Source organism: Vigna unguiculata, chromosome 7 (assembly GCF_037176805.1).
Source record: "Vigna unguiculata cultivar grain cowpea cultivar isolate G323 ecotype 2 chromosome 7, ASM3717680v1, whole genome shotgun sequence".
Classification (NCBI taxonomy): domain Eukaryota; kingdom Viridiplantae; phylum Streptophyta; class Magnoliopsida; order Fabales; family Fabaceae; genus Vigna; species Vigna unguiculata.
Window position 1 is genome coordinate 27,853,598 of NC_140798.1, and position 27,124 is coordinate 27,880,721.

Sequence of the window (27,124 nt, forward strand, 5' to 3'; positions counted from 1 at the left end):
CTGTCTAATGGGTACACAAAGGCTAGTGAAATGGAAGAAAATAATGACTCATCACCAGGTCAATGTTTTCTCCTTCACAAAATGATTTATCTTTGCGTACTTTCTGTGATTCATATTGGGGAGGCTGTCATGTATCTCGAAAATCAACAACAGGTTATTCTGTTTTTTTGGGATCCTCCCTCATCTCTTAGTGAACAAAGAGGCAGGAAACAGTTTCTCTATCCTCAACAAAAGCTGAATATAGAGCATTGACGGGTTCTTGTTGTGAGTTGACTTAGTTACAATCATTGTTGAAATATTTACAGATATTGCATCCTAAACCGGCATTATTGTATTGTGACAATAAAGTCGCCTTACACATTGCAGCTAACCCGGTATTTCATGAAAGAACTAGACACATAGAGATAGATTTCCACTTCATTTGTGATAAGATTCAAGATGGTTTAGTTGCAACAAAATATGTACCTTCCGCTGAACAACTTGTTGATGTGTTCACTGAATCACTAGGGAAAGAAATTTTCTCTACCATGAAGTGCAAGTTGGGAGTTTTTGATATTCACTCTCCAACTTGAGGGAGAGTGTTAGAAATTAAATGATGAGAAAATATTTTAATTATTAAAATAGCTGAATTACAAAAGTAATTTTGCACATTTTTACATTAATTATTATATAAATAATAGTGTAACTGCATTGATTGTATATATTAATTACAGATACTCTTTTATATATTTATTTTCTTTCTTTCAATAAAATACAACATAGAATTTCTTTTATTTGTTTTATTTACATTTACAGCATATTTGAATAGTTAAAATTAAAATGATTACTTGGTTAAAAGTCTTATAATTTTATTTTAAACTTGCATAATTCGATCCGATATTGGTAATGGTTTCCTTTTCTCACCATCTCATAGTAAAAGTCCTCTTATTTGATATGAGAGAAAGATGAGAACGTTATTTCAAAAGTAAACTCATAAGTGTTGCTTCGAAAATAACTTTTAAAATAATAACTTTTTATTTATTTTTCTAATCTATCAGCCAAAAGATTAACAACTTTCTAAATTCATTAGACTGAAAAATAAGGATAAAGACGAAGAGTTTCATTCTTATTTTCATTTACTATTAATATAATAATTTTGATAAATAAATGATTTTTCAATTAGATTAAAAAATAAAGGATAAAAATGTGAAATATTTTTTTAAAATTACTTGTGAGATAAAGTAGTCTTTAGTTTCTATATTTAGGGGATCAAATATATTAGGTCAAACATTTTCTCGCGCCTAACTAGAGTCACACTTAAATTTCCAGATGTATTAATAATTATTTTAGTTTAATTAAAACTTTACAAATTTCATGTTATATAAAAACATATTTAGTCTGGATAACTAATAACAAAATCACCATAAGTGTACTTTCTAAAATAATTATTATAAAAATTGGAAATCTTACAGTTCATAACAGTACATTATTAAATGATATAGTAAAGAACCTAGGATTGTTAGTTTGTGGGTATATGAAAGTTATCATCGCGCGAATTCTATTCTGGTAATCTTCTTTTTCAATACTTCACGCATAAAATTCTGTTTTTGTGGTTTGGTGAAATTATCATTACTCAAATTCTGCTATCATTACATCAATCAGTGTCACTCTAGAGACCAGAAGGTTTGGGCCTTTAAGGGGAAGGGGAATCCTTAACATGCACACAAGAAAAATAAAAAAGCAGAGTTTATACACAAGCATATTTTATGGTTAAAAATATTAAGCGGATAGTATGTTATATTTTCTTTCTTCTTGTATAATATTTTTGTTTTGTTTCCTACATCATTCAATCTTGTTTAGATTTTTACTTATTAATCATTCTTTCACAAAGTAAAATATTGCATAATGTGTGATTATTTTGCTTATAGGAATTATTACATAGAACTTTTATTGATTTTGGAATGTGATGATCAGAAAATGAAAGATATTGTTGTCATCATAAATGAGTATTAAATACTTTTTTATTACCATTGAACAACCTTCTCAAAACTCATGAACAACCGAACAATATTGAAAGTACTTTTGAATCATTCAAGCATAATTATCTTACTCGTTCATTCTATTGACTCTTCTTGCTTTCTCAACTTTGAGTATCACTATTGGTGTTCAAGTTATCACAAACAAGCTTAGTAGGGCTGGCTTAAGGGTCATAAATGAGTATTAAATACTTTTTTATTTCCATTGAACAACTTCTCAAAACTTAGGAACGACCGAACATTATTGAAAGTACTTTTGAATTCTTCAAGCATATTTATCTTACTCGTCCATTCGATTGACTCTTCTTGCTTCCTCAACTTTGAGTATCACTATTGGTGTTCAAGTTGTCACAAACAAGCTTAGTAGGGCTGGCTCAAGGATAAAGCGAGTAAAACACTTGTTTTAGGTCTTTAGTAAAAGAAGACCTTAAACAAAATTTACTACTAATATTTTTCTATTAAATTAATTATAAAATTATATTTAAGAAAAAAGGTCTCAAAATATTTTTTAGTACTAATATACCTCTATTAAATTAATTATAAAATTATGTTTAAGTAAAAAAAAGGCTCCAAAAAATATTTTATTACTAATATAGCTCTATTAAATTAATTATAAATTTATGTTTGAAAATAAAATTTAATTAAATTATTATTTTCTGATAATTTGTATTGGTATTGAAAATGATAATTAAGGAGTTAAAACTTTTTTTAGTAAATTATAATTTTGTTTACGAAAAAAAGAATAATTAGATATCTTGATTCTCTTATAATCAATTTGTATTCTATTCTCTTCTTTCTTTTATCTCTTGGTGACTTCTCTTGCCTCTCCTTACTTTGTTTTCTCTCAAGAATTATTTTCTTAGGAATTTTAGTATATTACATTTCTTGAATCTCATGTTGTCCGTGTGTATCAATGTTTTCATCCTCATTTCTGGTTAGCATAGTTTTTCTTTCTATTTGTGTTGCTTTATTTTGTTTTGGATTTATCTTCGAATTAGAAATGTGTATTTATTGTCCAATTTTTTTTGGTACTTTTCGATTTAGGGTTTCGAGAGTTTTTTTTTTCATATATCTTACCTACTTACTATCGACTTAAGAAGAACAATAATTTTTTTGAATTATTTTTATTAATGATTAATTTTAAAATAAACCCTGCAAGATTGTGTAAAAAGTTGAGACTTGAAAAAGAGAAAGAGGTTTGAGACCTCAAAATACTATAAGTTTACTATCAAGTTTACTTTCTTGACAACTAAAACCAGGTTTTCTTGTTTTAATGCATTTGTTTTATATACTTATCTTTAGTAGTATTTTATATATTATACTTTTTTATTTCATATAAAAATATATAGATATGTCAACTACAAAATTTAAATTAGACTATTCAAAAATTCAAAAGAAGAGAAGAATTGAGACATTAATTGTATTACAAAAAGAAACTATGAATAAATTTATAAAAGTATATAAGAAAAATAGATTAGAAAATACAAAAAGGTACTCTTTAAATGAACAAGATAATAATATAGATATAGATGAAAGCAACAATAGAAAAAGAGAAGTAATTAATGATGAAGATAACTTGATTCTCAAACCCATGACAATAAGAAGAAAATTGAAAAACTAGATAATGATTCTATTCTTGCCAAAAATATACATGAATAATAAGCTTGTCAACATTTTCAATGATTATCTTAAACTTCACATTTGACTGGCTTTCATGTTCCTTACCTTCCTCCACAGGTTGACTCCAAATGGGTGTTGGAAGGGATAAAAAAGTGAAAAAAAATACATGGTTCGGGAGAATAGTAAAGTGCTATCAAAACAAAACGTCTTAGAAATGGTTTGATCGGATTAGAGAGGTTACAATTTACCCAATTGGAAACCAAATAAAAAAACTAGATGTAAATCATATTGAAGAAGCCATGTTAAAGCATGCTTACAACAACAATGAAGGTGCTTTGTAATTACTATACATCAAACATTTAACTTTAGGTAGACCAAGGTTAGAAAGCAAAATACTGTTAAAAAGTTAGAAGCAATAGCATAACGGTTGTTTGATTGCTAAGCAGTAGTAGCATTCTTCTTCGCTGCACGCACGCGACAAGCTGTCAAACCGGCAACCGCCATAGCAGCCCCAACTGTAAATTGAAGGTACTAAGTTATTTAAAAGGTGTAATACTTAAAATGGATATTATGGAAGTTTGCAGTGTATGAGTTAATCGGTCGAGTGTAGACAAAGTAAACGCACCCAAGGCAAAAATCAGAGAGCGATGAAACTGGTGGTGTTGCTTCTTTCTTCGCGAAATCTCAGTTTCTGGAATGCTCAAATGAGGGTTTTCTGCTGCATTAACAATTTTGTTATACACATTACTCGAATCACCTAGTTTCATACTGACGTGAACAGGTGCCTTTATTCCCAATTCCTGGGTAACCTATACAGGAAGATAAAAATGTAACAAAATACGCAATTCATAGTTATAACATTACATATAATCATCATGTATGCAACTACATTGTAATGATGAGCTAAAAACGCGTTACCTTAAATGAATCTAGTACTGCCCTTGGCAATGGAGATAAATCATCCTTAGCAGCGATAACCATGCAAGGTGTTCTATAACCAGTTAGTTCTCCCTGTCTAACGACCTTCTCAAGCAAATCTCTGGATTTCTTCCATGAATGTTCATCTGAGCTATAAAACAGGAACACATTTTAAATAGTGACAGGGAACGAAATGCAGGAAATAGTTGTACTATCAAAAGGCAATGAAGATTGAGACAGTCATTCCACTTCGACTGGGGAAATTTATTCCATCCATGGACTCAACATTAATGTCCATCTGGTAGAACAACAAAAGCTGATACTGTACATGTTTGTTTGATCATTTACGAGAAAACACTATTTCTTAGAAGATGAAAAAGAAGATGAAGATACAAATACTTCTCCCAGAATAAGCTAATACACCAGGTTATCTTTCGCAGTGTTAAGATGAATTTTGCTAGAGAATATAGCCTCACCTTAATGGTACGTTTGGATGAAGAGGGTGGAAAGAGGGAATAAAAACGGGATTGTTTGGTAGGATAGAGAAAAAAAATTGAGTGAATTAAAAAGTGAGTGCGTCCCACTAGTACTTTTATACTCTATTTGTCATCTATTTTTTCTCATTCAGTATATCTCTCACCTCTCTACAAGACTCTTAGAGCATTATAAAATAATGCATGCAATTAACCACCACCACCCTACCCCCCAAAATAAAACTATTCATGGGCTAGAAGATTATAGGTCTTTAGGATCTAATATTAGGAAAAATCTCCAAACAGAGTTGTGATTTGTATTGTATCAGTGAACAGAAAAGAAAAGACAAGGAATGAGAACTATGCTCCTTAAGTCAGAAAAGATCTCCGGACTCCCAATGATTTTCCAAATCCTCCTTAATCCCCCACTACCCATTTCTTCCCCCATATAACAGATTCCTCCCCTTCTCTCTCCTCCAAATAACTTCCACCAACACTAACTCTGAGTGGACACAATTGTCCTCCTGGACCTTCGGGAATAAACCTTAAAGGGGCTCTCTATATTGAGCTGAGGCAGAGGCAAGTTCCCATATCTAAAGTCTTGTTTTCTAATTCAGCAAATTCCATCAGCATAGATAATGAACCAATCTTAGGGAAACACAACACGCAATCAACCACTTTAAGTGAATCATAATGCAACACGCATTACTTGAGTTTCAACGAGAAAAACAAAAATCTAGCTAAAGTGTATAGATAATGGCATAACAGCCAGTTAACTGTAACAAATTATTACCACTTAAAATCATCTTGCACCCCACCTGTCATACACAAAAACAGCTACATCGCATGCAGCCAAACAATCTTGATTTGACAAAAGTTCCGGTAACCTATCCTCAGGTATCTCACGCAATATGAGAATTTTCCGGGTTACCTGTATAGCAATCATCAGGATTATGAGTACATAGAATGCATCTTGTTCCGATTTAACTACCACAACAATGTCTAACATGCTTTCTAATATAGTAATCAGCAATAAAGTATACTGAGACAACATGAGAGAGAGACAATTCTGTTTGACAATATCATTAAAACGGTAACCACGTTTTCACATCATAAAATAATACCATCCTCACCCCATTTAGTTCAATGACATTTGCGGCATACTGCTCAACTGTTGTTGGAGCATAATTATTTGAGAAAGGCCTGTGAAAATGATACAGTTAATTGTTGCTTTGGAGGGAGAAAACAATAAAAAGTATGAGTATATCAAATTTTGCATGCTGATATGGAGTAAAAGAAAAGGAAACAACATAGACAAGACATTGATTATGAAGATTGGTTCAGAGGCCTACCTTCCCAGTAATGAGTGCAGCAAAGCAGATTTCCCAGCATGTTTAGAACCAAAAACATAGCATTGGAACACATTTCTTTCTGTTGTTTGCTTCTTGCGATTTAATGATCTTTTACTAGTGACACAGAATGCTGCAGCAGGATTACCCTTATATCCAATGTAAATCAAATTAGCCAAGCTAAGTTTTGGATCAAGTAATGTCATGAGGGCCCACTGCACCATACAATTTAAAAGATACATCAACAAAAAAAAACTCAGTTTCTAACTAAATGTGAGGAATTTGTAAATAAGACAATTCTTTTTAATTTATCTGAAATACAAAATATAAATGCAGGAACCAAGTCATATGACTAGAGGAAACAACAACCAAACTCATCCCATCCAAAAGATGAAGCAAAGAGAATAAACAAATATATCAAGAGAAAAAGAGAGGATGAATTACATATCTCTAAGAATAACTTTGAAAATGTTAGTCTCGTTCCCCTCTTTAGTATTTTTTTAATCTAACTGTAACAGTGAGTAACTCATCTTTAACCATTAAAAGAATGAGAATGAGCATCCGAAGTAACTATTTTAGTGTTACTCATAAAGTAAATTGATCCCTCCTTGGACCACGCACATATGTAAGAGAGGTATTATTACCCCCGCAAGGAAACCACAAAGCAATAGTTTCTAGGCAACAGAGGGTACTCCAGGCACAACAAAACAGACGTCCAGATTATCAGAAAACCAAAATTTTCAAAACTTAATAATAATAACATTAAGTAACTTCCTTTAATGTATCTTTCCAAGCAATCAAATGAAGTAACAACCTCAAAATTGCCTTTCTGAATCTTCATCGATAATGATAGACATGTCAATAAGGGGTTGTGTTTCAAGTGTGGGAAACATTACAATCTCATTCACCAATGCCTCAAAAATATTTGCACCTGCTCTTTTGGGAAGGTGATTACTTCTATGAACAATCATTAGTTGCCACCGGAGATGAAGGGGACAAAGAAGAACATGTTATGGTGTGTCAAGTCTTGGATCTGTTAGGAGAAAGAGGCTCTTGGATGAAAAACTTATCCACTTTTCGTTCTTATCCATGCCATCAAAAATACAATTTATAAGCTTACAATTTTCGTCCGTTGTACTCCCAACGGCTATAAACAACTAGTACATTAACTACTCAACGGCTAGTGCATTAACTATCCAACGGCTAGTACATTAACCACCCAACGGCTATAAATGGCTAGTATACTAACTACCAACATCGGCTATAACATAAACTTTATTCTATTTAAGTTTACCTAACAAAACTCCCCCGTAAACTTAAATGCTTCTTTTATTCTCCATCTTTGTTCCTTTATTCTTCATCCCGGCTTCCCACGTACAATAATTCTTCTCACATTGTGCTTGTCCCTTTCATGAATAGTCAAGTTCTTTGCTTTCTTCACGGTTGACTTCGCTTTCACTTTGTCTGTAGTCGACTTGTACTTTGCTTTCCTTGTGGCTAACATAGATAGTTCCCACGTGTTGTTGCGTTCTATAGTAGCAATCTCCTCGTCCATTGTCTTCTTCCATTTCTCATTCACCATGGCTTCTTCAAAACTAACATCTTTAGAATCTGCCAAAAGGCACGCAACATGTACCTCATTAGTTGTATTCTATATGTCTTGAAGGCTCCGAGTTCTGGCCTGCAATGGTTCTTCTTCCTCATCAGAGACCTCCTATTGTCTTACTGGAACATTGGCCAGACTTCTTCTTTCACTTGCCGAGGTTCCAAAAATAGTTTATGAGTTCTCACTTGTCATTGTCAAGCTCTTAACTGTCACTATCGAGTTGTTCCATTCGTTCTCCTCATTTATTACAGCATCTCGACTCACAAGAACTTTGTTTGTTACTGGATTAATGGGCCTCAAATATGTTGGTTTTGAGGTCGGGTACGTAGTACACATCCCGAATTGTCCCAATTCGTCTATTTTTTGAGAAAAACATATTGTACCTCGTCCTTTTACCATCACCTTGGAAGCGTCTCCAAGTGACACATGTCCAGCCTCAATTTTGGAGAGCTCGTCAAACATACTTTCATCTCCACACATATGGTTACTAGCTCCACTTTCTAGATACCAGAACGAGTTGTTTTGGACTCTCAAACTAAACTCGATGTTTGTGCTAGAGTTTCGGACCAAGCTCGATATCCGAGCTCCTTGTCAGCAACATCTCATCCTCATCAATTTCCTCCGTTGCCAAATTCTTCCCACCATGTGCCGAGCTCTTCACATCATGTGCTGAGCTCGCTTTGCTATTGGCGATCAGCAATATTCCTGCTTGTTCTTCAACCTCTTCTGTAAGAAGATTGGTTGATTCATTTCTTCTATTTTGAGACCGACAATCCTTTGCAAAATGACTGGTCTTACCACAGTTATAACACTTGACCGATCTACACTCATTTGCGTAATGACCGGGCTTGCCCCACTTGTAGCACTCACCAATGTTGCCTGATTGACCTCCACCTCGTCCTCGGTCACGCCAATTTTGCAGGCTGACAGCACCGTCTTCGTAATCATCTCGACCTTGACCACCACGTCCTTGACCTCTGCTTCCAGGACCTCGGCTTTGACTCTCATGACCTCTTCCTCCTCTGCCATGAGTGTTCTAAGTTCCAAACGCCTTTTTCTCCTTGAAATTTGTCCTTGCTTGGAGTGCTTGGCCAAAGTAGTCCTCCTTCGTCTTTCTTCTTCTTTGTTCATAGGCTTCTAGAGACCCAACAAGCTCCTCCACCGTGAGCTTTGAGAGGTCTTTAGATTCTTCTATAGCACACACAATGTTGTCGAAGTCAATTGTCAATGACCTCAAAATTTTCTCCACAACTCGGTTTGCAGGCAACGGCTCCCCATTCTTGCCGAGTTGATTTGCCACAGTCTCCACCCGAGATATGAACTCGGTTACCCCTTTGTTCTCCTTCATCAGCAACCTCTCAAACTCTCCTCTGAGAGCTTGAAGACGAACCTGTTTCATACGGTCATCTCCCTTATATGTTTTCTCCAAGATCTCCCACGCCTCTTTTGAAGTCATAGCGTTTGCTAACTTCTCAAGGCTTGCATCGTCCACAGCTCGGTACAATGCATACATAGCTTTCCTATCTTTGACTCGTGTTTTTTTTCAACACAACAAACTGGGCTACTGTTTGTTCATCAGAATCCTTTGGCTCTTCGAAGCCACCTTCAACTACATGCCATATGTCTTGGGATCTGAGGTAGGTCTTCATCTGCATGCTCCACTTATCGTAGTTGGATTTTTGTGTCAGCTGGGGTAAGGACATATTGTTGGCCATCACTCACTTTTTTCAACTCTCAGACACTCAGGCTAACTGGCTCTCTCTAACACTCAAAAACAACCTAGCTTTTTGTAGCTCCCTAGTTGCCTACCTAGTCTTGATACCACTTTGTGAGTAGAAAGAGGCTCTTGAATGAAAAACTTATTCACTTTTTGTTATTTTTATTCATGCCATCAACAATACAATTTATAAGCTTACAATTTTCGTCCATTGTACTCCCAACTGCTATAAACGGCTAGTGTATTAACTATCCAACGGCTAGTGCATTAACCACCCAACGGTTATAAACGGCTAGTATACTAATTACCAACAACGGCTATAACATAAACTTTATTCTATTTAAGTTTACCTAACAGGATCATAGGGAAATATTGATCATCAACAAACAGTCCATTTAGAGACCACTAAGTTCAAAGGACTGCTGAAGGATTATCCCACATATTATGCTCATGGATAGCAGAGCTCGTCACAATTTCACAGTTATAGAGTTAGTCATTTCTTTGGGATGAAGGTGGTTTACACAAACTCACAGTGTACTTTAGGAAATGGAAGTAGGTGCAAGGTAAGGGGACTTTGCCCAGCTATTGAAGTCAAGGTGGGAAGATATAATAAAGTTGTGGATGCCTATGTTTTGGACCTAGGGGGAATGGACACTATTTTAGGTGTTGAGTGGCCAGTGACCTTATGGAAAACTGAAACAAATTGGAATAGGAAGACAATGACTTTGAGAAGAATGATTGATTACAACAAGGGATATCAAGTCCAAGATAGAAATCATATTTCATCCTTGCAATAAAAATTATACAAAATGTGGCTATAGAAATGAGAACAACTAGATAGATCAAGTAGAACTCCTTGTGAGAGTAAGGATCTTGGGCAAACTTAATCAACATCAATTAGTCCTTCAGAATCCAAAGGAGCTACCACCTCATAGGAACAATGATCTCACCATCACCTTGAAGCAAAATAGTAACCCAATGAGTGTTACGTTGTACATTCATGCTTACAACCACAAGGATGAGATAGACAAACAATTGGAGTTGTTGGTTGAGGTGAAATCAAGCATAGCACCAGTCCAATGATTTTAGTTCAGAAGAAGGACAAAACTTGGAGATGTGTGTGAACTCTAGAGAGTTGAATAAGGTAATTATTCTAGACAAGCACCCTATTCCAACCATAAAGGAGTAGTTAGATGGGTTGAATGGTTCATGTTTTCTTTCTCTAAGATTGCATTTTTAAGTTTGGGTTCTCCATCAAATAAGGGTGAGGCAAGGAGATACACACAATACCACAATCCACACCCATAAGGGACACTATGAGTGTCTTATGATGCCTTTTGGACCCATGAATGCACCTTCAACCTTTCGACCTACTGTGAAGTCTATTTTTAAGCCATTATTGAGGAAGTATGTGTAGGTATTGTTTGATGATATATTGGTTTATAGCGCTACTCGTCAATCTCATCTTATGCATTTAAATTAAATGCTCAAAGCTTTTGGTCCAACACCAATTTGCTGTAAATAGAAAAAAGATGTTCCTTGAGACAACCAAGACTACAATATATTGGTCATATTGTTTCATTGCAGTGGGTGGAAATGGACCCTTCGAAGGTTCAAGCTATCTTTCTTAGATTGGCCAGTCCCTCAAGAAGTAAAGGAATTAAGAGGGTTCCAAAGGCTCACTAGGTACTACAGGAAATACTGGGGGAAATGAGCTTGTCCCTCTAACCAAAAAAGATGGGTTTCATTGGAAAAGGAGGCTCAAATTTCCTTTGATATCATCTCAAGGGTGGGTTGCTTAGCTTCTTTTGTTGTACTGGTTTTGACAAATTTCACCAAGTTGTTTGTGGTTTAATGTGATGTTTTTGGTTGGGATTGGTCCAAAGACAGATAGCATATTTTAGCAAGGCTCTTTCTCCAAGGACCGAATCTGACCATGAAAAGATAATTATGTCACTTGTGCTAGCTTTTCAATGTTGGAAGCACTACCTTATGGGAAACAGTTTCAAGGTGCTTATCAGTCATGGAGCTTGAAGCATTTACTCCGCCAAAGAATTACCATTATTGACCAACAATGTTGGCCATCCAAGCTTTTGGGGTACCAATTTGATGTTGTGAAATAAACCTGGTCCAGGAAACAGATGACACATCAAGAAGACATGCTATTGTCGAATTGGGAATACGCATGAGTTCGCTCTGGTTGGATTTTCCAAGTCTAAGGACGAAATATAAATAAATCTAGCTTTGATTCAATTGCAAAATACTTTGCAAGCTGACCCAACAAGCAAACCAAATTATAGTTGGTGGAAAAGGGTTGTTTTCTATAAAGGGAAGATGTTATCATCTAAAAGTTCATTGTTGATTCCTATAATATTACAATAGTTTCATTCCACCCCTATAGGAAGCCATTTTAATCCACAAAAACATACAAGAGGTTGGCTAGAAACTTTTACTAGAAGGGAATGAAAAAATATGTTACGGATTTTGGTCATGGGTGCGATGTATGTTGATGGCACAAATGCCAAACATTGTCCCCAACTAAGTTGTTACCACCAATTATAAAGCAACTTTGGGTAGAGATTTCAATGGACTTTGTCATGGGGCTTCCATAGTCACATGGGTATGTATGATGTTATGATGGTAGTAATTGATTAGTTGCCTAAATATGCCCATTTTATCACCCTTAAACACCCATTTTCTGTCAAGACTAATATATAAGTTTCCCCAAAGAGTCATTCGAGGCCCATTATGACTGCTAATATTTCTGTATGAATATATACAATACTGATGACAGTTGCTAGCACAAAACCTATCTCAAGTCTCAACCTCATAATCTGTTCACTAAATTAGCAAGGAAAAAAGCCTTTGTAGATCACAGGCATCAATAATGCTGACAATTAGAATCAGGACTCACAAAAATACTTTCAGAGATCCATCCAACAGTAATGGTTGAAGAACAAAGAAAAGCATAAAGCAAGCACCTGAGACAGAAATCCATTTAGAGAGATATAGCCCATATCAGTTTTCTCTGCTGCATCCTTATATGGAGCATTGTTCCATGGACTGAAATTCATAAACAAGTAAAAATTTCAGAAGGTGAAACTTTTGTCAAGAACATATCACACTTGAACATGGATAAAAGGTTTAAAATTAATACTACTCTTATTGGTTTCAAGTAATATCAACTAAAAAGAGTAAGCATCATGTTTTTTATGTTCAGATTTTCAAGTGAAACAATCCACTCCCCCAAAGTTTGAGAGATTTTCAAGCCATTATAACTACACTAGCATGAAATGCTACAACCATACTCACTATCAAGGTTTTAGCAAGGTCAATGACTACGATTTTGACTGCAATGTTAAGGTTTTCAGATTTATTGCATCCGTAATTTCCTACAACATCAAGGATCGAGACAGAATAACAATTTAAAACCTCGCTCACAATCAATATAAACAATACACTAAGAAACCCATAGGATTGGTTCAAATGAAAGAAAATATAAGTTAAATCAACCCCGTGTAACAAGAGTCAATGAATTAGAGAAAAAGAACTTACCCAACCTAAGTTCTCATCGTTATTGCTTGAGCATTACCAACCAACGACACATGGATAGTAATAATAACCAAAGAACTTAGTTGAATCCAAACATCCATTATTATTATAAAACTCTTTGCTTGATCAACATATTTGACCGTTCCTTTTTTTCCAGCAAATTTAAGTCAATTCCAATCTATCTCTCGGAGAAGTTATGATGCAAGTTATGAAACAATATACTTACAAAACGGCATTGAAAAGTTGCATAAAACCCCCAAAAAAAAACATATTAAGTGCTTACATTAGCAAGTTCAAAAAGCAAGTATTCAATAGAGGTTGTCAATAATAGTTGAATCTTTACGACAAAAAGAGATTTCTCCTCCTAAGCTGAACCCTTGCCTTGCTCCTACAACTCAAACTACCTAATCAATTAGGTAACTTATCTTACCCACCAAACTAATAGTGCAATTACTATTATTTTGCTAGAAAACTAAGTTTGTAAACTATTATGTCCTCAAGGGTCGAACTTAAAAGCTATCTAAAGCACTCTTCTAGTTACTGAAGCAATATGTCTAGTTGTTAGAGGTAGTCAACAAGTTCTAGACTACTCAGAATACAGAAGGGGAATCATTCTGATATTTAGTTCGGGAAAGGATATAAACACCACACTCAAGAATTATGAGAAGGTAAGTGATAAGTTATACGATTGATAGTCACAGGTTTCCTGATAAGATCAAAACTTGGATTCTTACAACTCAACCCCATAAAATGTTAACAAAGAGAAAATTTAGTTATCTTCAGAGTTCATGTATATCCTTTTATTACATTACAAATACGTCTTTTTACAGGCTAAATTATGTGCCCGTGTAGACAACCATAATAAGACCCACTAAATTCCACATTAATTCCTAATCAGTAGTTTTTAATGTCCACTAGTAATTCATTCCCTCTAGTGTTGCTTTTAACTTCTACTATATGTATCATTATTTTCCACCATGAGAACATGAATGCTTCATCTTCTCATGTGGTTTTCTTATCTTCCCATGTGAGAATTCAGTCACTTAATAGAAAAAGCATAATAAAAATTACAAAGAAAACACAAAATTATATTGACCGCCTTTTGATCATATGAACTACTTCATCAAGCTAAGAAATTCCAATTACAATAAACATAAAATTAGGATGATACTACTTTTAAAGGACAAGTACTGGCAAAGGTCACCTTTCTGGAGCAGTATCAAATAGGTTATCAACTTCGGCAGGTTGTAGAGTTAGGTCCTAGAAAAGTATCAGGTTTCCAAACCGAAAATTAGAAGAGTATATTGATGTTATTCATGGAAAGCCACATAAAGTGGGTCTTTAATGCACATAGTAGTGGTCAAGATAATCTAAAAGAGTTATACATACTTTATCTGTATCTAACAATTGAAAGATACCATTCAAAAACTCTACGGCTTCACGTGTCAGCTCCACACCCTGCATGACAATGTCTAAGAAAGTAAGTTCTTACATATTTTTTGCATGTTATACAGCAATCAAAAGAACACATTCACAAAAATGTTTGTCGTGACTTAATGCCCTAAAACAAGAGGATTGCAGTGATTGGTTAGAAGAGAAACTATGTCTCACGATTCTACAAATGATCATTTGATTGAACAAGCATGCATCACTAAACTATACCATCAAATATTTGCATCCTTTTTCCAATTCAAAAATGAGAAAAAAGGAATAATATTATAATATGTCAAGTACTAGCAGTAAACTATTACAGTCCAAACTGCCAGAGTCTGGAAAATGAATAACCACACAACATATAAGAGCTAAATTTTAAAGAAAAAATAAAATCTATATTCTCTGTAATCACCTATCCTAGTGATCTGAGTAGTTCAATCTGTCAGCTAACATTTCCCACTTGTTTGATTTTGAGCAATCATATATAACATCGACACAGGATTAGTAATTAATGGTTAATATTACTAGAACAAACAAGTACACTCATATATAACATTTTAGTTTTCCTCATTTAACAATTACACAAATTTTCTGTTAAGGTTAATACAAGTGTAGAGATTATAACAATTGAATGGTTAACCTGGTACTCTAACCTCTACAAATTGACTCAAACAAGAAGGTCGAAATCGAACTACACTAACAGCCAAAACCAAGAAAAAAAAAAGAGTATGACCTGATCAGAAGCATGCATAGATGGAACTGGAAGGAAATCATCCCGGAGTTTTAAATCATTATCATATCCAAACTTTCTTAGAACGGTCCACAATGTCTCTGTTCGCCCTTTCTTTAGAAACATGTTATGGACATAAATAAAGCCTGGAAAGGTAAGACCAATAGAGTTGACTCCGTCAGGTACTTTCTGCTGTACAATCGATTTGACTTTTACTATTTCAGATGGCTGCAATGCTGCATTGAAGCATTTAACCTGTTGAAATATGAATTAGCAAAAGTAAAGGGCATAGGACAAAACTAAATATTCAAACTAGAAAAGGAAAGGAGGGTAATTTATAAAAACCTGGAACTCATTTAGTTCTTCATCATTGAGAGCACCATCCATGTCTTGATCGCATAGAATAAATATTCTTCTTAACGCCCTCACACATCGATCTGTCAAACCATGTCTTTTATAATCAAACAATGGATCTACTGGATGCAGTACTGCTTTTAGCGCAAAATAAAAAACTTCAGGGACCTAAAAATAATCAAATATAACGCACCTGAGTTTTACTAAATAGGGAGTTGAATATAATTCCAATATCATCAAGAAGTTATCCTTATATGCCTAAAGCCAGACCTTGCTCTATCACATCAACGAACGACTTTCTTAGGATTATTGTAATAAATCGCACTCAAAGGAATACGCAGGAATGAGTGATCTTTAAAAATCAAAATTATGTTCCACTCATACATTTTCTGATGCTGTTTTCTAACCATATAACAGACTAACTATGTATACACTTATAATTTAAATAACTAAACAATAGATAAGCATGACCGAGATTTTAAAACATGGTCCGCAACTGTGATTTCGCCAACAACAAGAAGGTTCCGAAGGCGTATGCAACCACAGTTGTGCCCAAATCAGCGGCAGATGTCCAAATTTCCAACAATATCAAGTAACACATAAAACCACGCAGCCACAATGTAAAACCTTGAGCACAACCAAGTAACAATGAAGCAGCAAAACAACATACCTGATAAAGTGTAGCAGCAGAGCACTCAACACAAGTGACAATTTCAGTGAACTGTTGCATAATATTTGTGGTAAGACTCTCTAAGCTCACTAGCTGATTTTCATTCCGCAGGTCAAGCTTGCAGCCAACCACAATCACAGGTGCCTTCACCTGCATCACAATAAAAATAGAAGGCAACCATCAGCTTCCCATTCACTTCACACTCCATCTCTAAACAGAAAATTTGTCAGTAACTAAAAGCAGCAAAACTACCTCCAATTTCCGCAGTTCAGGGAGCCAGTGAGTACTCAAACGCTCAAAGCTCAACGGTTCGTTGCAAGCATAGGTTAAGACCACCGCGTCAGCTCGCTTCAACTCTTCATTGCGCGCACCTTGCTTTTCGAAGCTAAAACAATACAAATCACACGTCGGGATGAAAGTGTTAATTCAAACGAGAAAACTCCCATATAAACTCTACATGAAGAAAATTGAATGGCATTCCTTTCGGTTGAATCTAGGGCTTATATCTGATTAACCAGTTAATTGCAAAAGTATTACTACTGTCAGTTTTCTTTTGTTTTGCTTGAATTGAATAGTGATGGCGCGGAGAAGGAATGTGAGTGTGGCAGAGACCTGGAAGGTGTGTCAATGAGGGTGAGAGGAACGCAATCGGGGTAGAGATTATGAGGCAAGCGAGTGGGAGGGAGCACGGGCGGAACGGACTTGGGGAAAGATTCCGACGCCATTGCGGCAACGAGTGTGGATTTTCCGGTGCCACCGTCGCCTACGATGGCGACTCTAACCACCCTGCGATCGCCGGCGCTGAAGGGGCCCACCATTGCAGGAAAGCAAGGAACAGAAGAGAAAATTTGGTCAAGTGTTCGTATGGAAACGCGGTGCGGAGAATTGCGGTGTGTTTTTGGACAATCGATGGAGTCACTTGAATTTATATATTCCTTCCCAGTTCCGAAACAACGAATTTAAATTTGACTAAATATGGAAACATTTGGCAATAAATCCTTATTTTTAAGAGTTTTACTATATACTCTTACAATAAGAGTACCGTCGGCGTAATAACTAAACATCCTAAGTTTGTTTATATATTATGTGGGTTTTCTATTTAGTAAAAAAAATTCTGTGTGGATTTTTACTATGAAAACTGATTAGATGTTGTAACCGGAATTATACAAATAAAATTAATTCTTTACCCTATTTTTCTTTACTATAAATTACTTATATGATTTTATTATTTTAAAGATTTTTTAAGAAAAAACATAGTATTCTAGGAACTAAATTTATCGTTCGTTCTTATGAAATCATACTAATATAAGTAATATAATCAAAAGACTTTACCTAATTATATAATAGGTTCGGTAGAAAAAAGTGATATGAGAAAAAAAATAGTTTATTAAGTAAATTGAAAGAAGATAAATATCGTTTCAAAAATTTAAATACTACTTCAATTTTTATTTTTGCTTATAATTTTTGTTATTGAAATAGTTGTTTGGAATAATCCATAAAAGTAATATGACTTTACTATTTTTTTTTTCACACATTAGCATCAATACAATATGATTGGGCTTTCAGTAAGAGCTAAGTTTAAGAGTAAGGTAGGAAACATTTTATTTTATTTGATAGACAAAAAAAATGTAGTATTAATAGAGTAGTTAGGGTGTCGTAATTCTTTTAAAAAAAATATTTGTAATGTTACTTTTTCTTACCATTTTCAAAGATATTCTTTAAAATTTGAAATTGTAAACTAGAATAAACTTTCTACTTTTATGTGGTAAACATTTAGTAGTGAACAGTCTCATGTGATGGATGTATCGATTTACTCTTATTTATACTAATTAATTATTGTTATTAAGTGTCCATCATCTAGGTATATATTTTACTAACATAGTAAATCAACCCCTTTAAGTATGAGTATTTGTCATTTTCACTTTCATCGTTGTCCTTTCTTCGTTATTCAGTTTAGCATTCTTTTATAGCACCATCATATTCACTATAGTGGTTCAGTCTCATTGCAAATTTTTGTTGATCACACAATGTTATCATCATTCACTTTAGTAGGTATAAGTTCAAATTTACAAAAGAAGATTCTGTATATCTAGGCTAACAACATGAAAAAATAATGAAAATGAGTCCATCCTTATAACAAAAACCTCTCCTTTTACTCATATTCTATATGTTTACTTGTTACCTTTATCCAATTACTACCCAATAATCGAATCATTTGTCCAATTATCATAAAGCTTTTAAGCATGTTATAGGATTTAAACATCAATCTGAATATGTAAACTTTGATTTTGGATATTTGGTGGTTAACCAACCCCATGTTTTAAGTTGGGCTATAGTAAATACGTCTGAAGCATCATTACGCCAAATTTGGCAATAGACAGCGTTTTTTTTCTTAATAGATAGCGCTTTTTAGGCTATCTATTGGAGCGGTATCTATTAATAGACAGTGCTTGCAAAAAAGCGATGTCTAATGACACTTGATAGATAGCGCTTGTCTAAACAAGCGTTATCTATATATTTTTTAATAGATAGCACTTTCTTTAGAAAATGATGTCTATCAAAGCTCTCATAGACAACACTTGACTGAATAAGCGTTGTATATCAAAGCTCTCATAGACAACACTTGATTGAATAAGCGTTGTCTATGAGAGTAGTTTTTCATCAATAGGTAGCGCTTTTTCAATTCATTAGTAGATAGCGCTTATTCAAACAAACATTGTCTATTTTTCATTAATGGATAGCACTTTTTCAATTCATCAATAGATAACATTTTTTAAAACAAGCGATGTGTATTGGTTTGATTATTTTTTATTATAATTTATTTAATTTTTTGTTCATTCTATTCTTCGACTCACATGCCTGTATAAAGACTTCGAACTTGAAATCAAGCAAAACTGAAATGAAAGGGCATTGAAATTCTTACATAGTTACACAAAAAACTTAATGATGTTTATATATTTTTAAAAAAGTATAATATTACATGAAAGAAATTAGCAAAAAAAACTAATATTTGTAGTACTCATCCATCATGTTCCATTTTTGCTACACTGTGGGGCCAAAACACTTTAGACAAAACATTGTTCCTAACCTTCCCTATTTTGTTATATAAGGAATTATACAACTAACCTATAAACATTTACTAATGAAATAAAAACACCAATCTTCCCTAACTTCAATGATTTGATTATCAAAATATTGTTGACATCTGCAACTAGGAAAATACTACAACAAAGAAAAATAAAATAAAATTAGTCAATCAAATGTAATTTGTCGATAAAATTAATACATACAATTAAGATAACTTACATCTATTGGAATTGTCCTTCCTTCGCAATATGTGACAATTTCCTTCATATATCGACAAATGTAATACCCACAATCATGGCCGTTGGATTGTTTTGGACACTAGAAAACATCAATACAATTGGTATTAACCTTCAAATAAAACAACATCATTTGATCTTCAAATACACAATTGTAATCTACCTTAATTGGTGTCCATTTGATATTGCTTAACTTAGACTTTGAAACCATAGACCCTCTTTGAGCTCGGTAGGTTTGTATAACCCTTGTTAATAATAAAAATGAAGCATACATAAGTAAAAAAATATATATACAAAAAGTATACATATATATGTGTGAATCACATTAAGAAGATTCTTACATGTCAAACAACTTCTTCAAATCTTGCCTCATATTAATGTCTTTCACCAATGGGTCAAGATAATAAATTATCTCCATTTTAAAATTGATTCCGAGCAAGACCCAATGTTGGCTAAAATTGGAAATGAATCAACAAAATTAGATTTTGTGCATCTAACTTTGAAAATAATACATTATTGATAAAGTTAGGAAAAAAAGTATTACCCTGAATTGATAGGAGCAAGAACAAACTTATTAATCACCCCATTGTCAAGAAATATACTCACTATTTTTTGCATTCTCTCTTTTATTGGTAGTTCATGTGTTGTTATTTGGGGTGATAAAAAGAAGAACCCCTTATGATTTGGCTTAATGAAATTTTGATATAGGTACCTTACAAAAGAAAGATATAAGAATTAAAAGTTAGTAAAATCATAAAAGCTACTCACCAAAGATTAAAGTCAATTATAAAAAAGTAGTATATTGTACCCAATATATATAGAAATTGTAGTTGCACCAAGCCATGCATAGTCAATAATTTCTCCAATAATTTTTGCATTAATGATTTCTTTATGTTCATCAAAACCAAATATGTCTTTCTCTATTTCTATTGGGGAAATTGACTCTATAGGCTTTAATTTCATATATGAAGAGAGGTAGTTGCACCATTGAGGAAGATTGGGATGAATCACTTTATGAGGAATATGTTGAATAGTCATTTTTCCTTGACATTTTCTTTTAGGTGCGACAGATTCATTCGTATTATTAATCTTTTTCTTTTTAGATAGAGTGGAATCCTAAAACATCATCAATTAAACAAAATTAGGTGATAGATAAAATATTTTCATAAATAATTATGAATTAATAAGGTTTGACAAACATACTGCATCAACAACCTGTAAAAGATTGATTGGCCATGCCACAAATGTACCTATTGCTTGTCCTATTGTCATTATGTCGTCTGAAACATCCCTAAAAGATATTACTTAAATAAATATTTAAATATATAAAAAGAAGCTTGAACGTCACAACTTTATTAATTTCTGTCGCGGAAACAAAACAAAATTTAATGTTCAAAGTGACAATCATTTAATACATAAAAGTAATTCCAAAAGTTATTACAAATTCCAAATAAAACTTTAAAACATAGTAATTCCCTAGCTCTAATTCCCAGCTAGTCCCTCTCTCCATCTCGAGTATTAGCGGCATTACCTGTATCATCAACTACTCCCGTGTAAAATTACACGATCATCGCCAAGCACAGACAGAAAGGGTGAGCTCAATAATATATACAAAAAATCACATAAATTAAGTAATAGAAAACACCCAATCTTAGTATCATAACCATATCTTAGTTACATTCTACACACGCCCCAAGGCTTTTCAACTACAAACATACAACAAGGTTAGTCATAGACTCAGGATTTCTGATGCTCACACGAACCTGTTCGCTTATGGTCCTGCCTCTACGAACCTCCCTGCTCGTAGTCCTACTCTACGGACCTACCCGCCCGTAGTCCAACACATGTGATCCACAAGCTACGTACCTCCCCGCACGCAGCATCTCTCAACTGTGAGCACGGATCATACGAACCTACCTCGCTCGTATCCCCACAGGAGAGTAATCGAGTATGAACCTTCCCGCTCATACCATCACATGGTATCCACCATCCATGAACCTACCCGCTCAAGGCACAACATCTCTTGATCTATGTTTCATCAAAGCTACAAACAATATACATAAACTGCTCTAACTCGCTTGGGCTAGAAGCCTTAGCTTAAGTGACCAGGCCTGTCTCGCTTAAGCTAAGCTTCCTCGCCTGAGCGAGCGTGCTGAACTGATTAACCTGCAAAGTCTCGCTTAGGCGAGTTCCCCCTCGCCTGGGCGAGCTTACACTTCGCCTAACACCCAAACACTCGCTTAGGCGGCGAGTTAAGCAAAACACAAAAATTAAACAAGAGGTCTTTGATAAGTGCCAAAAATGAGTACTTTTCATATGAAATTAGGGCACTTATGTTCTTAATTTGTGGTTATATCATGATTGATTCTCCCTAAATCTAGAAAAGAATGAGCTTCCAAGTTTTTGTTGAAAAGAAGTCACTTGATCCCTGTTTGTGTAAATTTCAGGTACAATAGAGCAGAGAGAGGAAAGAACTTAAGAGGAGCAAAGGAGAAAGCAAGAAACAGAGAAAATAGGGAAGAAAGGTTGTCAAGGTCGCTCAAACCAAAACATGCTCGCTCAAGCTAAAGCCATTGCCGCCATTCTCGCCTAAGCGACGCAGGACCTCACTTAAGCGAGCGCTCGTGCAGTGGAGATCCTCCCTTGCCGCCATTCTCGCCCAAGCGAGATCAGATGTTGCCAATCTCGCCTAAGCGAGATCCTTTCTTCAACTCGAAGTACTCTTACTCGCCTAAGCGAGATATTGGCTTCAACACGTCTCGCCTAAGCGAGAGGCTTTCTTTAGCATGAAGAAGCTGTCTCGCTCAAGCGAGACTCAGGTAGCTTGAGCGAGACCTTCGTGGGTATAAATTCTCCGTGCATCAGAAAGTGAAGGCAGCTTGGAATTTTGGAGAAGAAACTCACACTTGAAGATCTGGAGAGCTGCAACCACGAAAGCATAACACAATTTCTCATTTTCTTCTTCTTCTTCTTAGCTCATAGGATTTTGTTGGCTACCATGAGTGGCTAATCTCTTTCCTTGGGATTGAATGTAATCTACTCGAACTTGGATGTAATCTGGTGATATTTATATATAGCATTTCTGTTTTACTCAATATTGGTATTATTGTTCTGCTCTTAATGCTTACTTCTATCTGATCAATAGATGTTTTGATTTTGATTTTTAGATCTGACTAGAAAGTATTTCTGAAAATCTGATTTGAACAATGATACTTGATATACTGTGATGCTAGGAATAGATCTCAATATATCAATTGCTTTTAACACTCGACTGTAATGCTGGATAGTTTGTTGAATATGTGAGGAATCAATATTCAGGAAACTAATCTTATGAATTTTATACGCGAGGGATCGGTATAAATGATTTTTGAGTGTGCATCAATATTGGTATTTTCATATGTTATGTATTATATTAATCCAGATTACAGACAAGCGAGATAGATGAAATTCAATCCTAGTTTCTTTTACTGAATTTTTATCTAATTTTCTGCTTTTACTGTATTTGTTTATGCAAATTAGTTTAAACATCAATGATCTATCAAATTAAAATTTCTGTATATATATGCTGATCGAGATAATTATTAATTTTCAACTGACTCCGTTCCTCGTGGGTTCGACACTCCTACTTTAAATCATTAGACTACAGTTGACTTTTGGTACGCTTGCCAAGAGACCATCAGTCTCGCTTAAGCGAGAACCTCTCGCCTGGGCGAGACGCCTTGTCGCCCAAACCCTGATCCTCTCACCTGTGCGACACACCCCAAAACACAGTCTCACATCCTCGTTTACTCACTTAGGCGAGATGTTCTCGCCTAAGCGAAGCAACAGGTCGCCTAAAACCCTGACATTCCGCCTAAGCGAGTAGTTCGTGCAGAAACACAATTTTTGGCTCTGCAACTCTCGCCTGAGCGAGACTATCAGATTACCTCACTGTTACGCGCACCCAAAACCCACACACCATGCCAAAACCTCATGCAAACATGATAACCAAACCCTTTCATCGTTCCAACATTATGAACCTCTTTTAGACTCCAAAATCTAACTCCCAAGCAAAGCAATTACCCAAAATTCCATACAGTACCAATAACGCCAGTATTTCCGTATATTCACACAAGGGTTTGGTCATATTCAACAAAACAATCACACACTCAATACACAGCATGTTGGCACAAAAATTTTATGGTAAAGGCACACAATTCATTGCATATTACAGATTACACAAGAATCTTGAACAATTCATGAAAGGTATGCAAAAGAGCTCCCCTAACCTGTGAATCTTTGCTTCCAAAGGTTGCCTAACCTTGACTTTGTGATAGCTAGAACCCTCCCTTTTTGCTCTCTCAACCACCACCACTTTGCTCTCAATCCCAATTAGCTTTCACACTCAAAACTCGTGATCCTTTCTCACTCAAATTTTTCAGACTTTCAAAACCCTTCTAATGGCCTAATTCTCCCTTTTTATATGACTCCTAATTATGGTAAAAAGAAATAAAACGAAAATTGACTTTTTAATGTCTATTATTACCTTTCATAAGCCATTATGGACTGTTTTTCCAACTCCCTTGGCTGCCCAAGGCCTCTAGGCTTTCCCACCCTTTCACATTTAGACCACAAGTATTATAGCAAAAATAAAGAGATTAATTTGTTCTCATCAAGGTTTGAATCCACAACCCATCAATTACCAAGTCAATTGCACAACCAATTCAACCAATTCACATTTGTGATAATTCCTAAAATTTTAGGATTATATTATCAAGTCTATCATTCAAACATACTACGAAATAATACATAAATTAAAATAACACACAAAGGCATACATAGGACTCGAACCCAAGTCCTCTCACACAATCAAAGTACTCTCAACCACTTAAGCTAGTACTTTTCCACGTCACAACAATTAACATTAAGTGCCATAAAGGCTTCCCCTACCCGCATTTATTAAATAATTATTAATTTAATTATTTAAATTTCCCGGGTCTTACATTCCCCCCACCTTTAAAGATTTTCGTCCTCGAAAATTGCACTTACCAGGAAACAAGTGTGGGTAGGATTGCCTCATGCGATCCTCCATCTCCCAAGTCATCTCTTGAGTGATTTCATCCCAGAGAACCTTCACTGTCTTTATTTCCTCTCCTCGTAGCTTTATCACTTGCGAGTTGAGGATCCGCACCGGCCCGGTGTTTATGGTCAAGTCTTCTCTGATCTGAATATCATCTAACTCTAGGACATGGGATGGGTCTGCTATGTATTTTCTCAATAGAGAAACGTGAAATACATTATGCAGATTCGCCAAGTGCGGCGGCAGGGCAATCTCATAGGCTGCATCACCAATCCTTCTTAGTATCTGATAGGGTCTAACAAACCTCGGAGTTAACTTTCTTGATTTGATGGCTCTCCTGATTCCCGCTGTCGATGTTACTCGGAGGAACACATGATCCCCAACTTCAAATTCTAAAGGCCTCCTCCTCTTGTCCGCATAGGACTTTTGCCTGCTCTGGGTTGCTTTCATTCTCTCCTGAATAACTTTGACCTTTTCAGTAGTCTGTTGTAAGAATTCTGGACCCAACACTAGTGATTCGCCATCTTGATTCTAACACAGTGGTGTCCTACATCGCCGCCCATACAAGGCCTCATATGGCGCCATACCAATACTGGAGTGATAACTGTTGTTGTATGTAAATTCCACCAAAGGAAGCATATCACCCCAATTGCCCATGTGATCCAGAACACAGGCTCGCAGCAGGTCTTCCAAGGACTGAATCGTCCTCTTAGACTGTCCATCCGTCTGAGGATGATAAGCAGAACTCATTCGTAACTGAGTCCCTAAAGCTGCCTGCAACGACTACCAAAAACGAGAAGTAAATCTCAAATCTCTGTCAGATACGATACTAGTTGGCACCCCGTGCAATCTGACTACCTCTCTAACATATAACTCAGTCAGCTTGTCCATTGACATCTTCTGATTAATTGCCAAGAAATGGGCACACTTAGTCAACCTGTCTACAATCACCCAGATTGAATCATTTGCCTTAGTTGTTCTCGGCAAATGTGTCACGAAGCCCATTGCAATATTATCCCATTTCCACTGCGGAATATCTAACGGTTTGAGTGTACCCCCTGGTCGTTGATGTTCAATCTTGGCCTTCTGACACACCAAACACGACGCCACAAAGTTAGCGACATCAGTTTTCATTCCATTCCACCAGAAGGACTGTTTCAAATCCTGATACATCTTAGTCATACCTGGGTGTATGCTAAGACGACTTTTGTGTCCCTCCTCCATAATTTGCTTCCTCAATCTCCAGTTCCCGGTACACAAACTCTATCTCGGAAACGCAGGATGCCATCTGATCCCATTCTATAGTCCTTCCCTTTCTCAGTACCCAACCAACTCACAAACTGTTGTAATTCAGCGTCACCCTTCTGTCCCTCACGGATCAACCCCATGAGATCACTAGTCAAGGTCAGTACACTACATCGGATAGAATCTTCTCCCAAATGCATACCTAGATTCATATCCATGAATTTCTCAATCAACTCCAGCTCTTTCACCATCATCGCTCACATGTGAATCTTTTTCCGACTTAAGGCGTCCGCCACTACATTTTCCTTACCTGGATGGTAAAGTAACTCGAAGTCATAATCCTTAAGATACTATATCCATCGCCGCTCTCATATTCAACTCTTTCTGGTCAAACAGGTATTTCAGACTTTTATGATTGCTGAAAACCTGGAATTGGGTGCCATATAAGTAGTGCCTCCATGTCTTGAGTGTAAACACTACGGCAGCCAACTCTAAATCATGAGTGGGATAGTTCTTCTCGTGCACCTTCAACTGTCAAGAAGCGTAGGCTATATGCCTTCTCTCTTGCATCAATACACACCCCAAGCCCTAAAAGGATGCATCACAAAACACCTCTAATTTCTTACTGGTGTCTGGTATCGATAGCACCGGAACTGTTGTCAATCTCTTTTTCATCTCCTCAAAGCATTTCTCACATTTCTCCGTCCAGGAGAATGGTTGGTCTTTTCTAGTAAGTTGGGTCAAAGGACTCACCATTTTAAAGAATCTTTCCACAAACCTCCTGTAGTACCCAGCCAAACCCAAGAAACTTCGTACCTCAGTCACAGTTCGCGGTCTTTCCCATTTCAACACTGTATCAATCTTGCTTGGATCCACTACAATACCTTGTGCTGAAATAACATGCCCCAGAAATTGCACTTCTTCTAACCAGAACTCACATTTAGACAGCTTACCATAGAGCTGATGTTCCCTGAGTACTGCCAATACCACTCTGAGATGATCTGTGTGTTCCTCCTTGTTCTTGGAGTAGATAAGAATATCATCTATGAACACCACCAA

General features: G+C 35.5%; 3 protein-coding genes across 4 annotated transcripts; all 3 read right to left on the reverse strand.

Annotated features, from left to right (window-relative positions):
- Positions 1 to 3,899: 3,899 nt before the first annotated feature.
- On the reverse strand, positions 3,900 to 17,384 carry LOC114190079 (mitochondrial Rho GTPase 2). Of its 2 annotated transcripts, none has more exons than XM_085665113.1 (14): positions 17,051 to 17,384; positions 16,691 to 16,823; positions 16,439 to 16,588; positions 15,760 to 15,936; positions 15,418 to 15,669; positions 14,640 to 14,708; positions 14,455 to 14,510; positions 12,680 to 12,761; positions 6,379 to 6,524; positions 6,160 to 6,229; positions 5,845 to 5,957; positions 4,554 to 4,704; positions 4,261 to 4,444; positions 3,900 to 4,150 (listed from the first exon to the last, which is right to left on the reverse strand). In XM_085665113.1, the coding sequence occupies exons 1-14, from the start codon at positions 17,254 to 17,256 to the stop codon at positions 4,074 to 4,076; spliced, it is 1,866 nt and encodes a 621-aa protein (XP_085521239.1). In that variant the 5' UTR covers positions 17,257 to 17,384; the 3' UTR covers positions 3,900 to 4,073. The 2 variants fall into 2 exon arrangements, with proteins under 2 accessions (XP_085521239.1, XP_027934645.2); XM_028078844.2 differs by having other exon boundaries at positions 6,379 to 6,590; positions 17,051 to 17,383.
- A 2,180-nt stretch (positions 17,385 to 19,564) lies between these two features.
- LOC114190456 (ubiquitin-like-specific protease 1) lies at positions 19,565 to 20,385 on the reverse strand. The gene is made up of 5 exons (XM_085675805.1): positions 20,306 to 20,385; positions 20,103 to 20,213; positions 19,925 to 20,006; positions 19,745 to 19,843; positions 19,565 to 19,660 (listed from the first exon to the last, which is right to left on the reverse strand). The coding sequence occupies exons 1-5, from the start codon at positions 20,377 to 20,379 to the stop codon at positions 19,565 to 19,567; spliced, it is 462 nt and encodes a 153-aa protein (XP_085531931.1). The 5' UTR covers positions 20,380 to 20,385.
- A 3,914-nt stretch (positions 20,386 to 24,299) lies between these two features.
- On the reverse strand, positions 24,300 to 25,270 carry LOC146884738 (uncharacterized). The gene is made up of 2 exons (XM_085676004.1): positions 24,790 to 25,270; positions 24,300 to 24,355 (listed from the first exon to the last, which is right to left on the reverse strand). The coding sequence occupies exons 1-2, from the start codon at positions 25,268 to 25,270 to the stop codon at positions 24,300 to 24,302; spliced, it is 537 nt and encodes a 178-aa protein (XP_085532130.1).
- Positions 25,271 to 27,124: the final 1,854 nt, after the last annotated feature.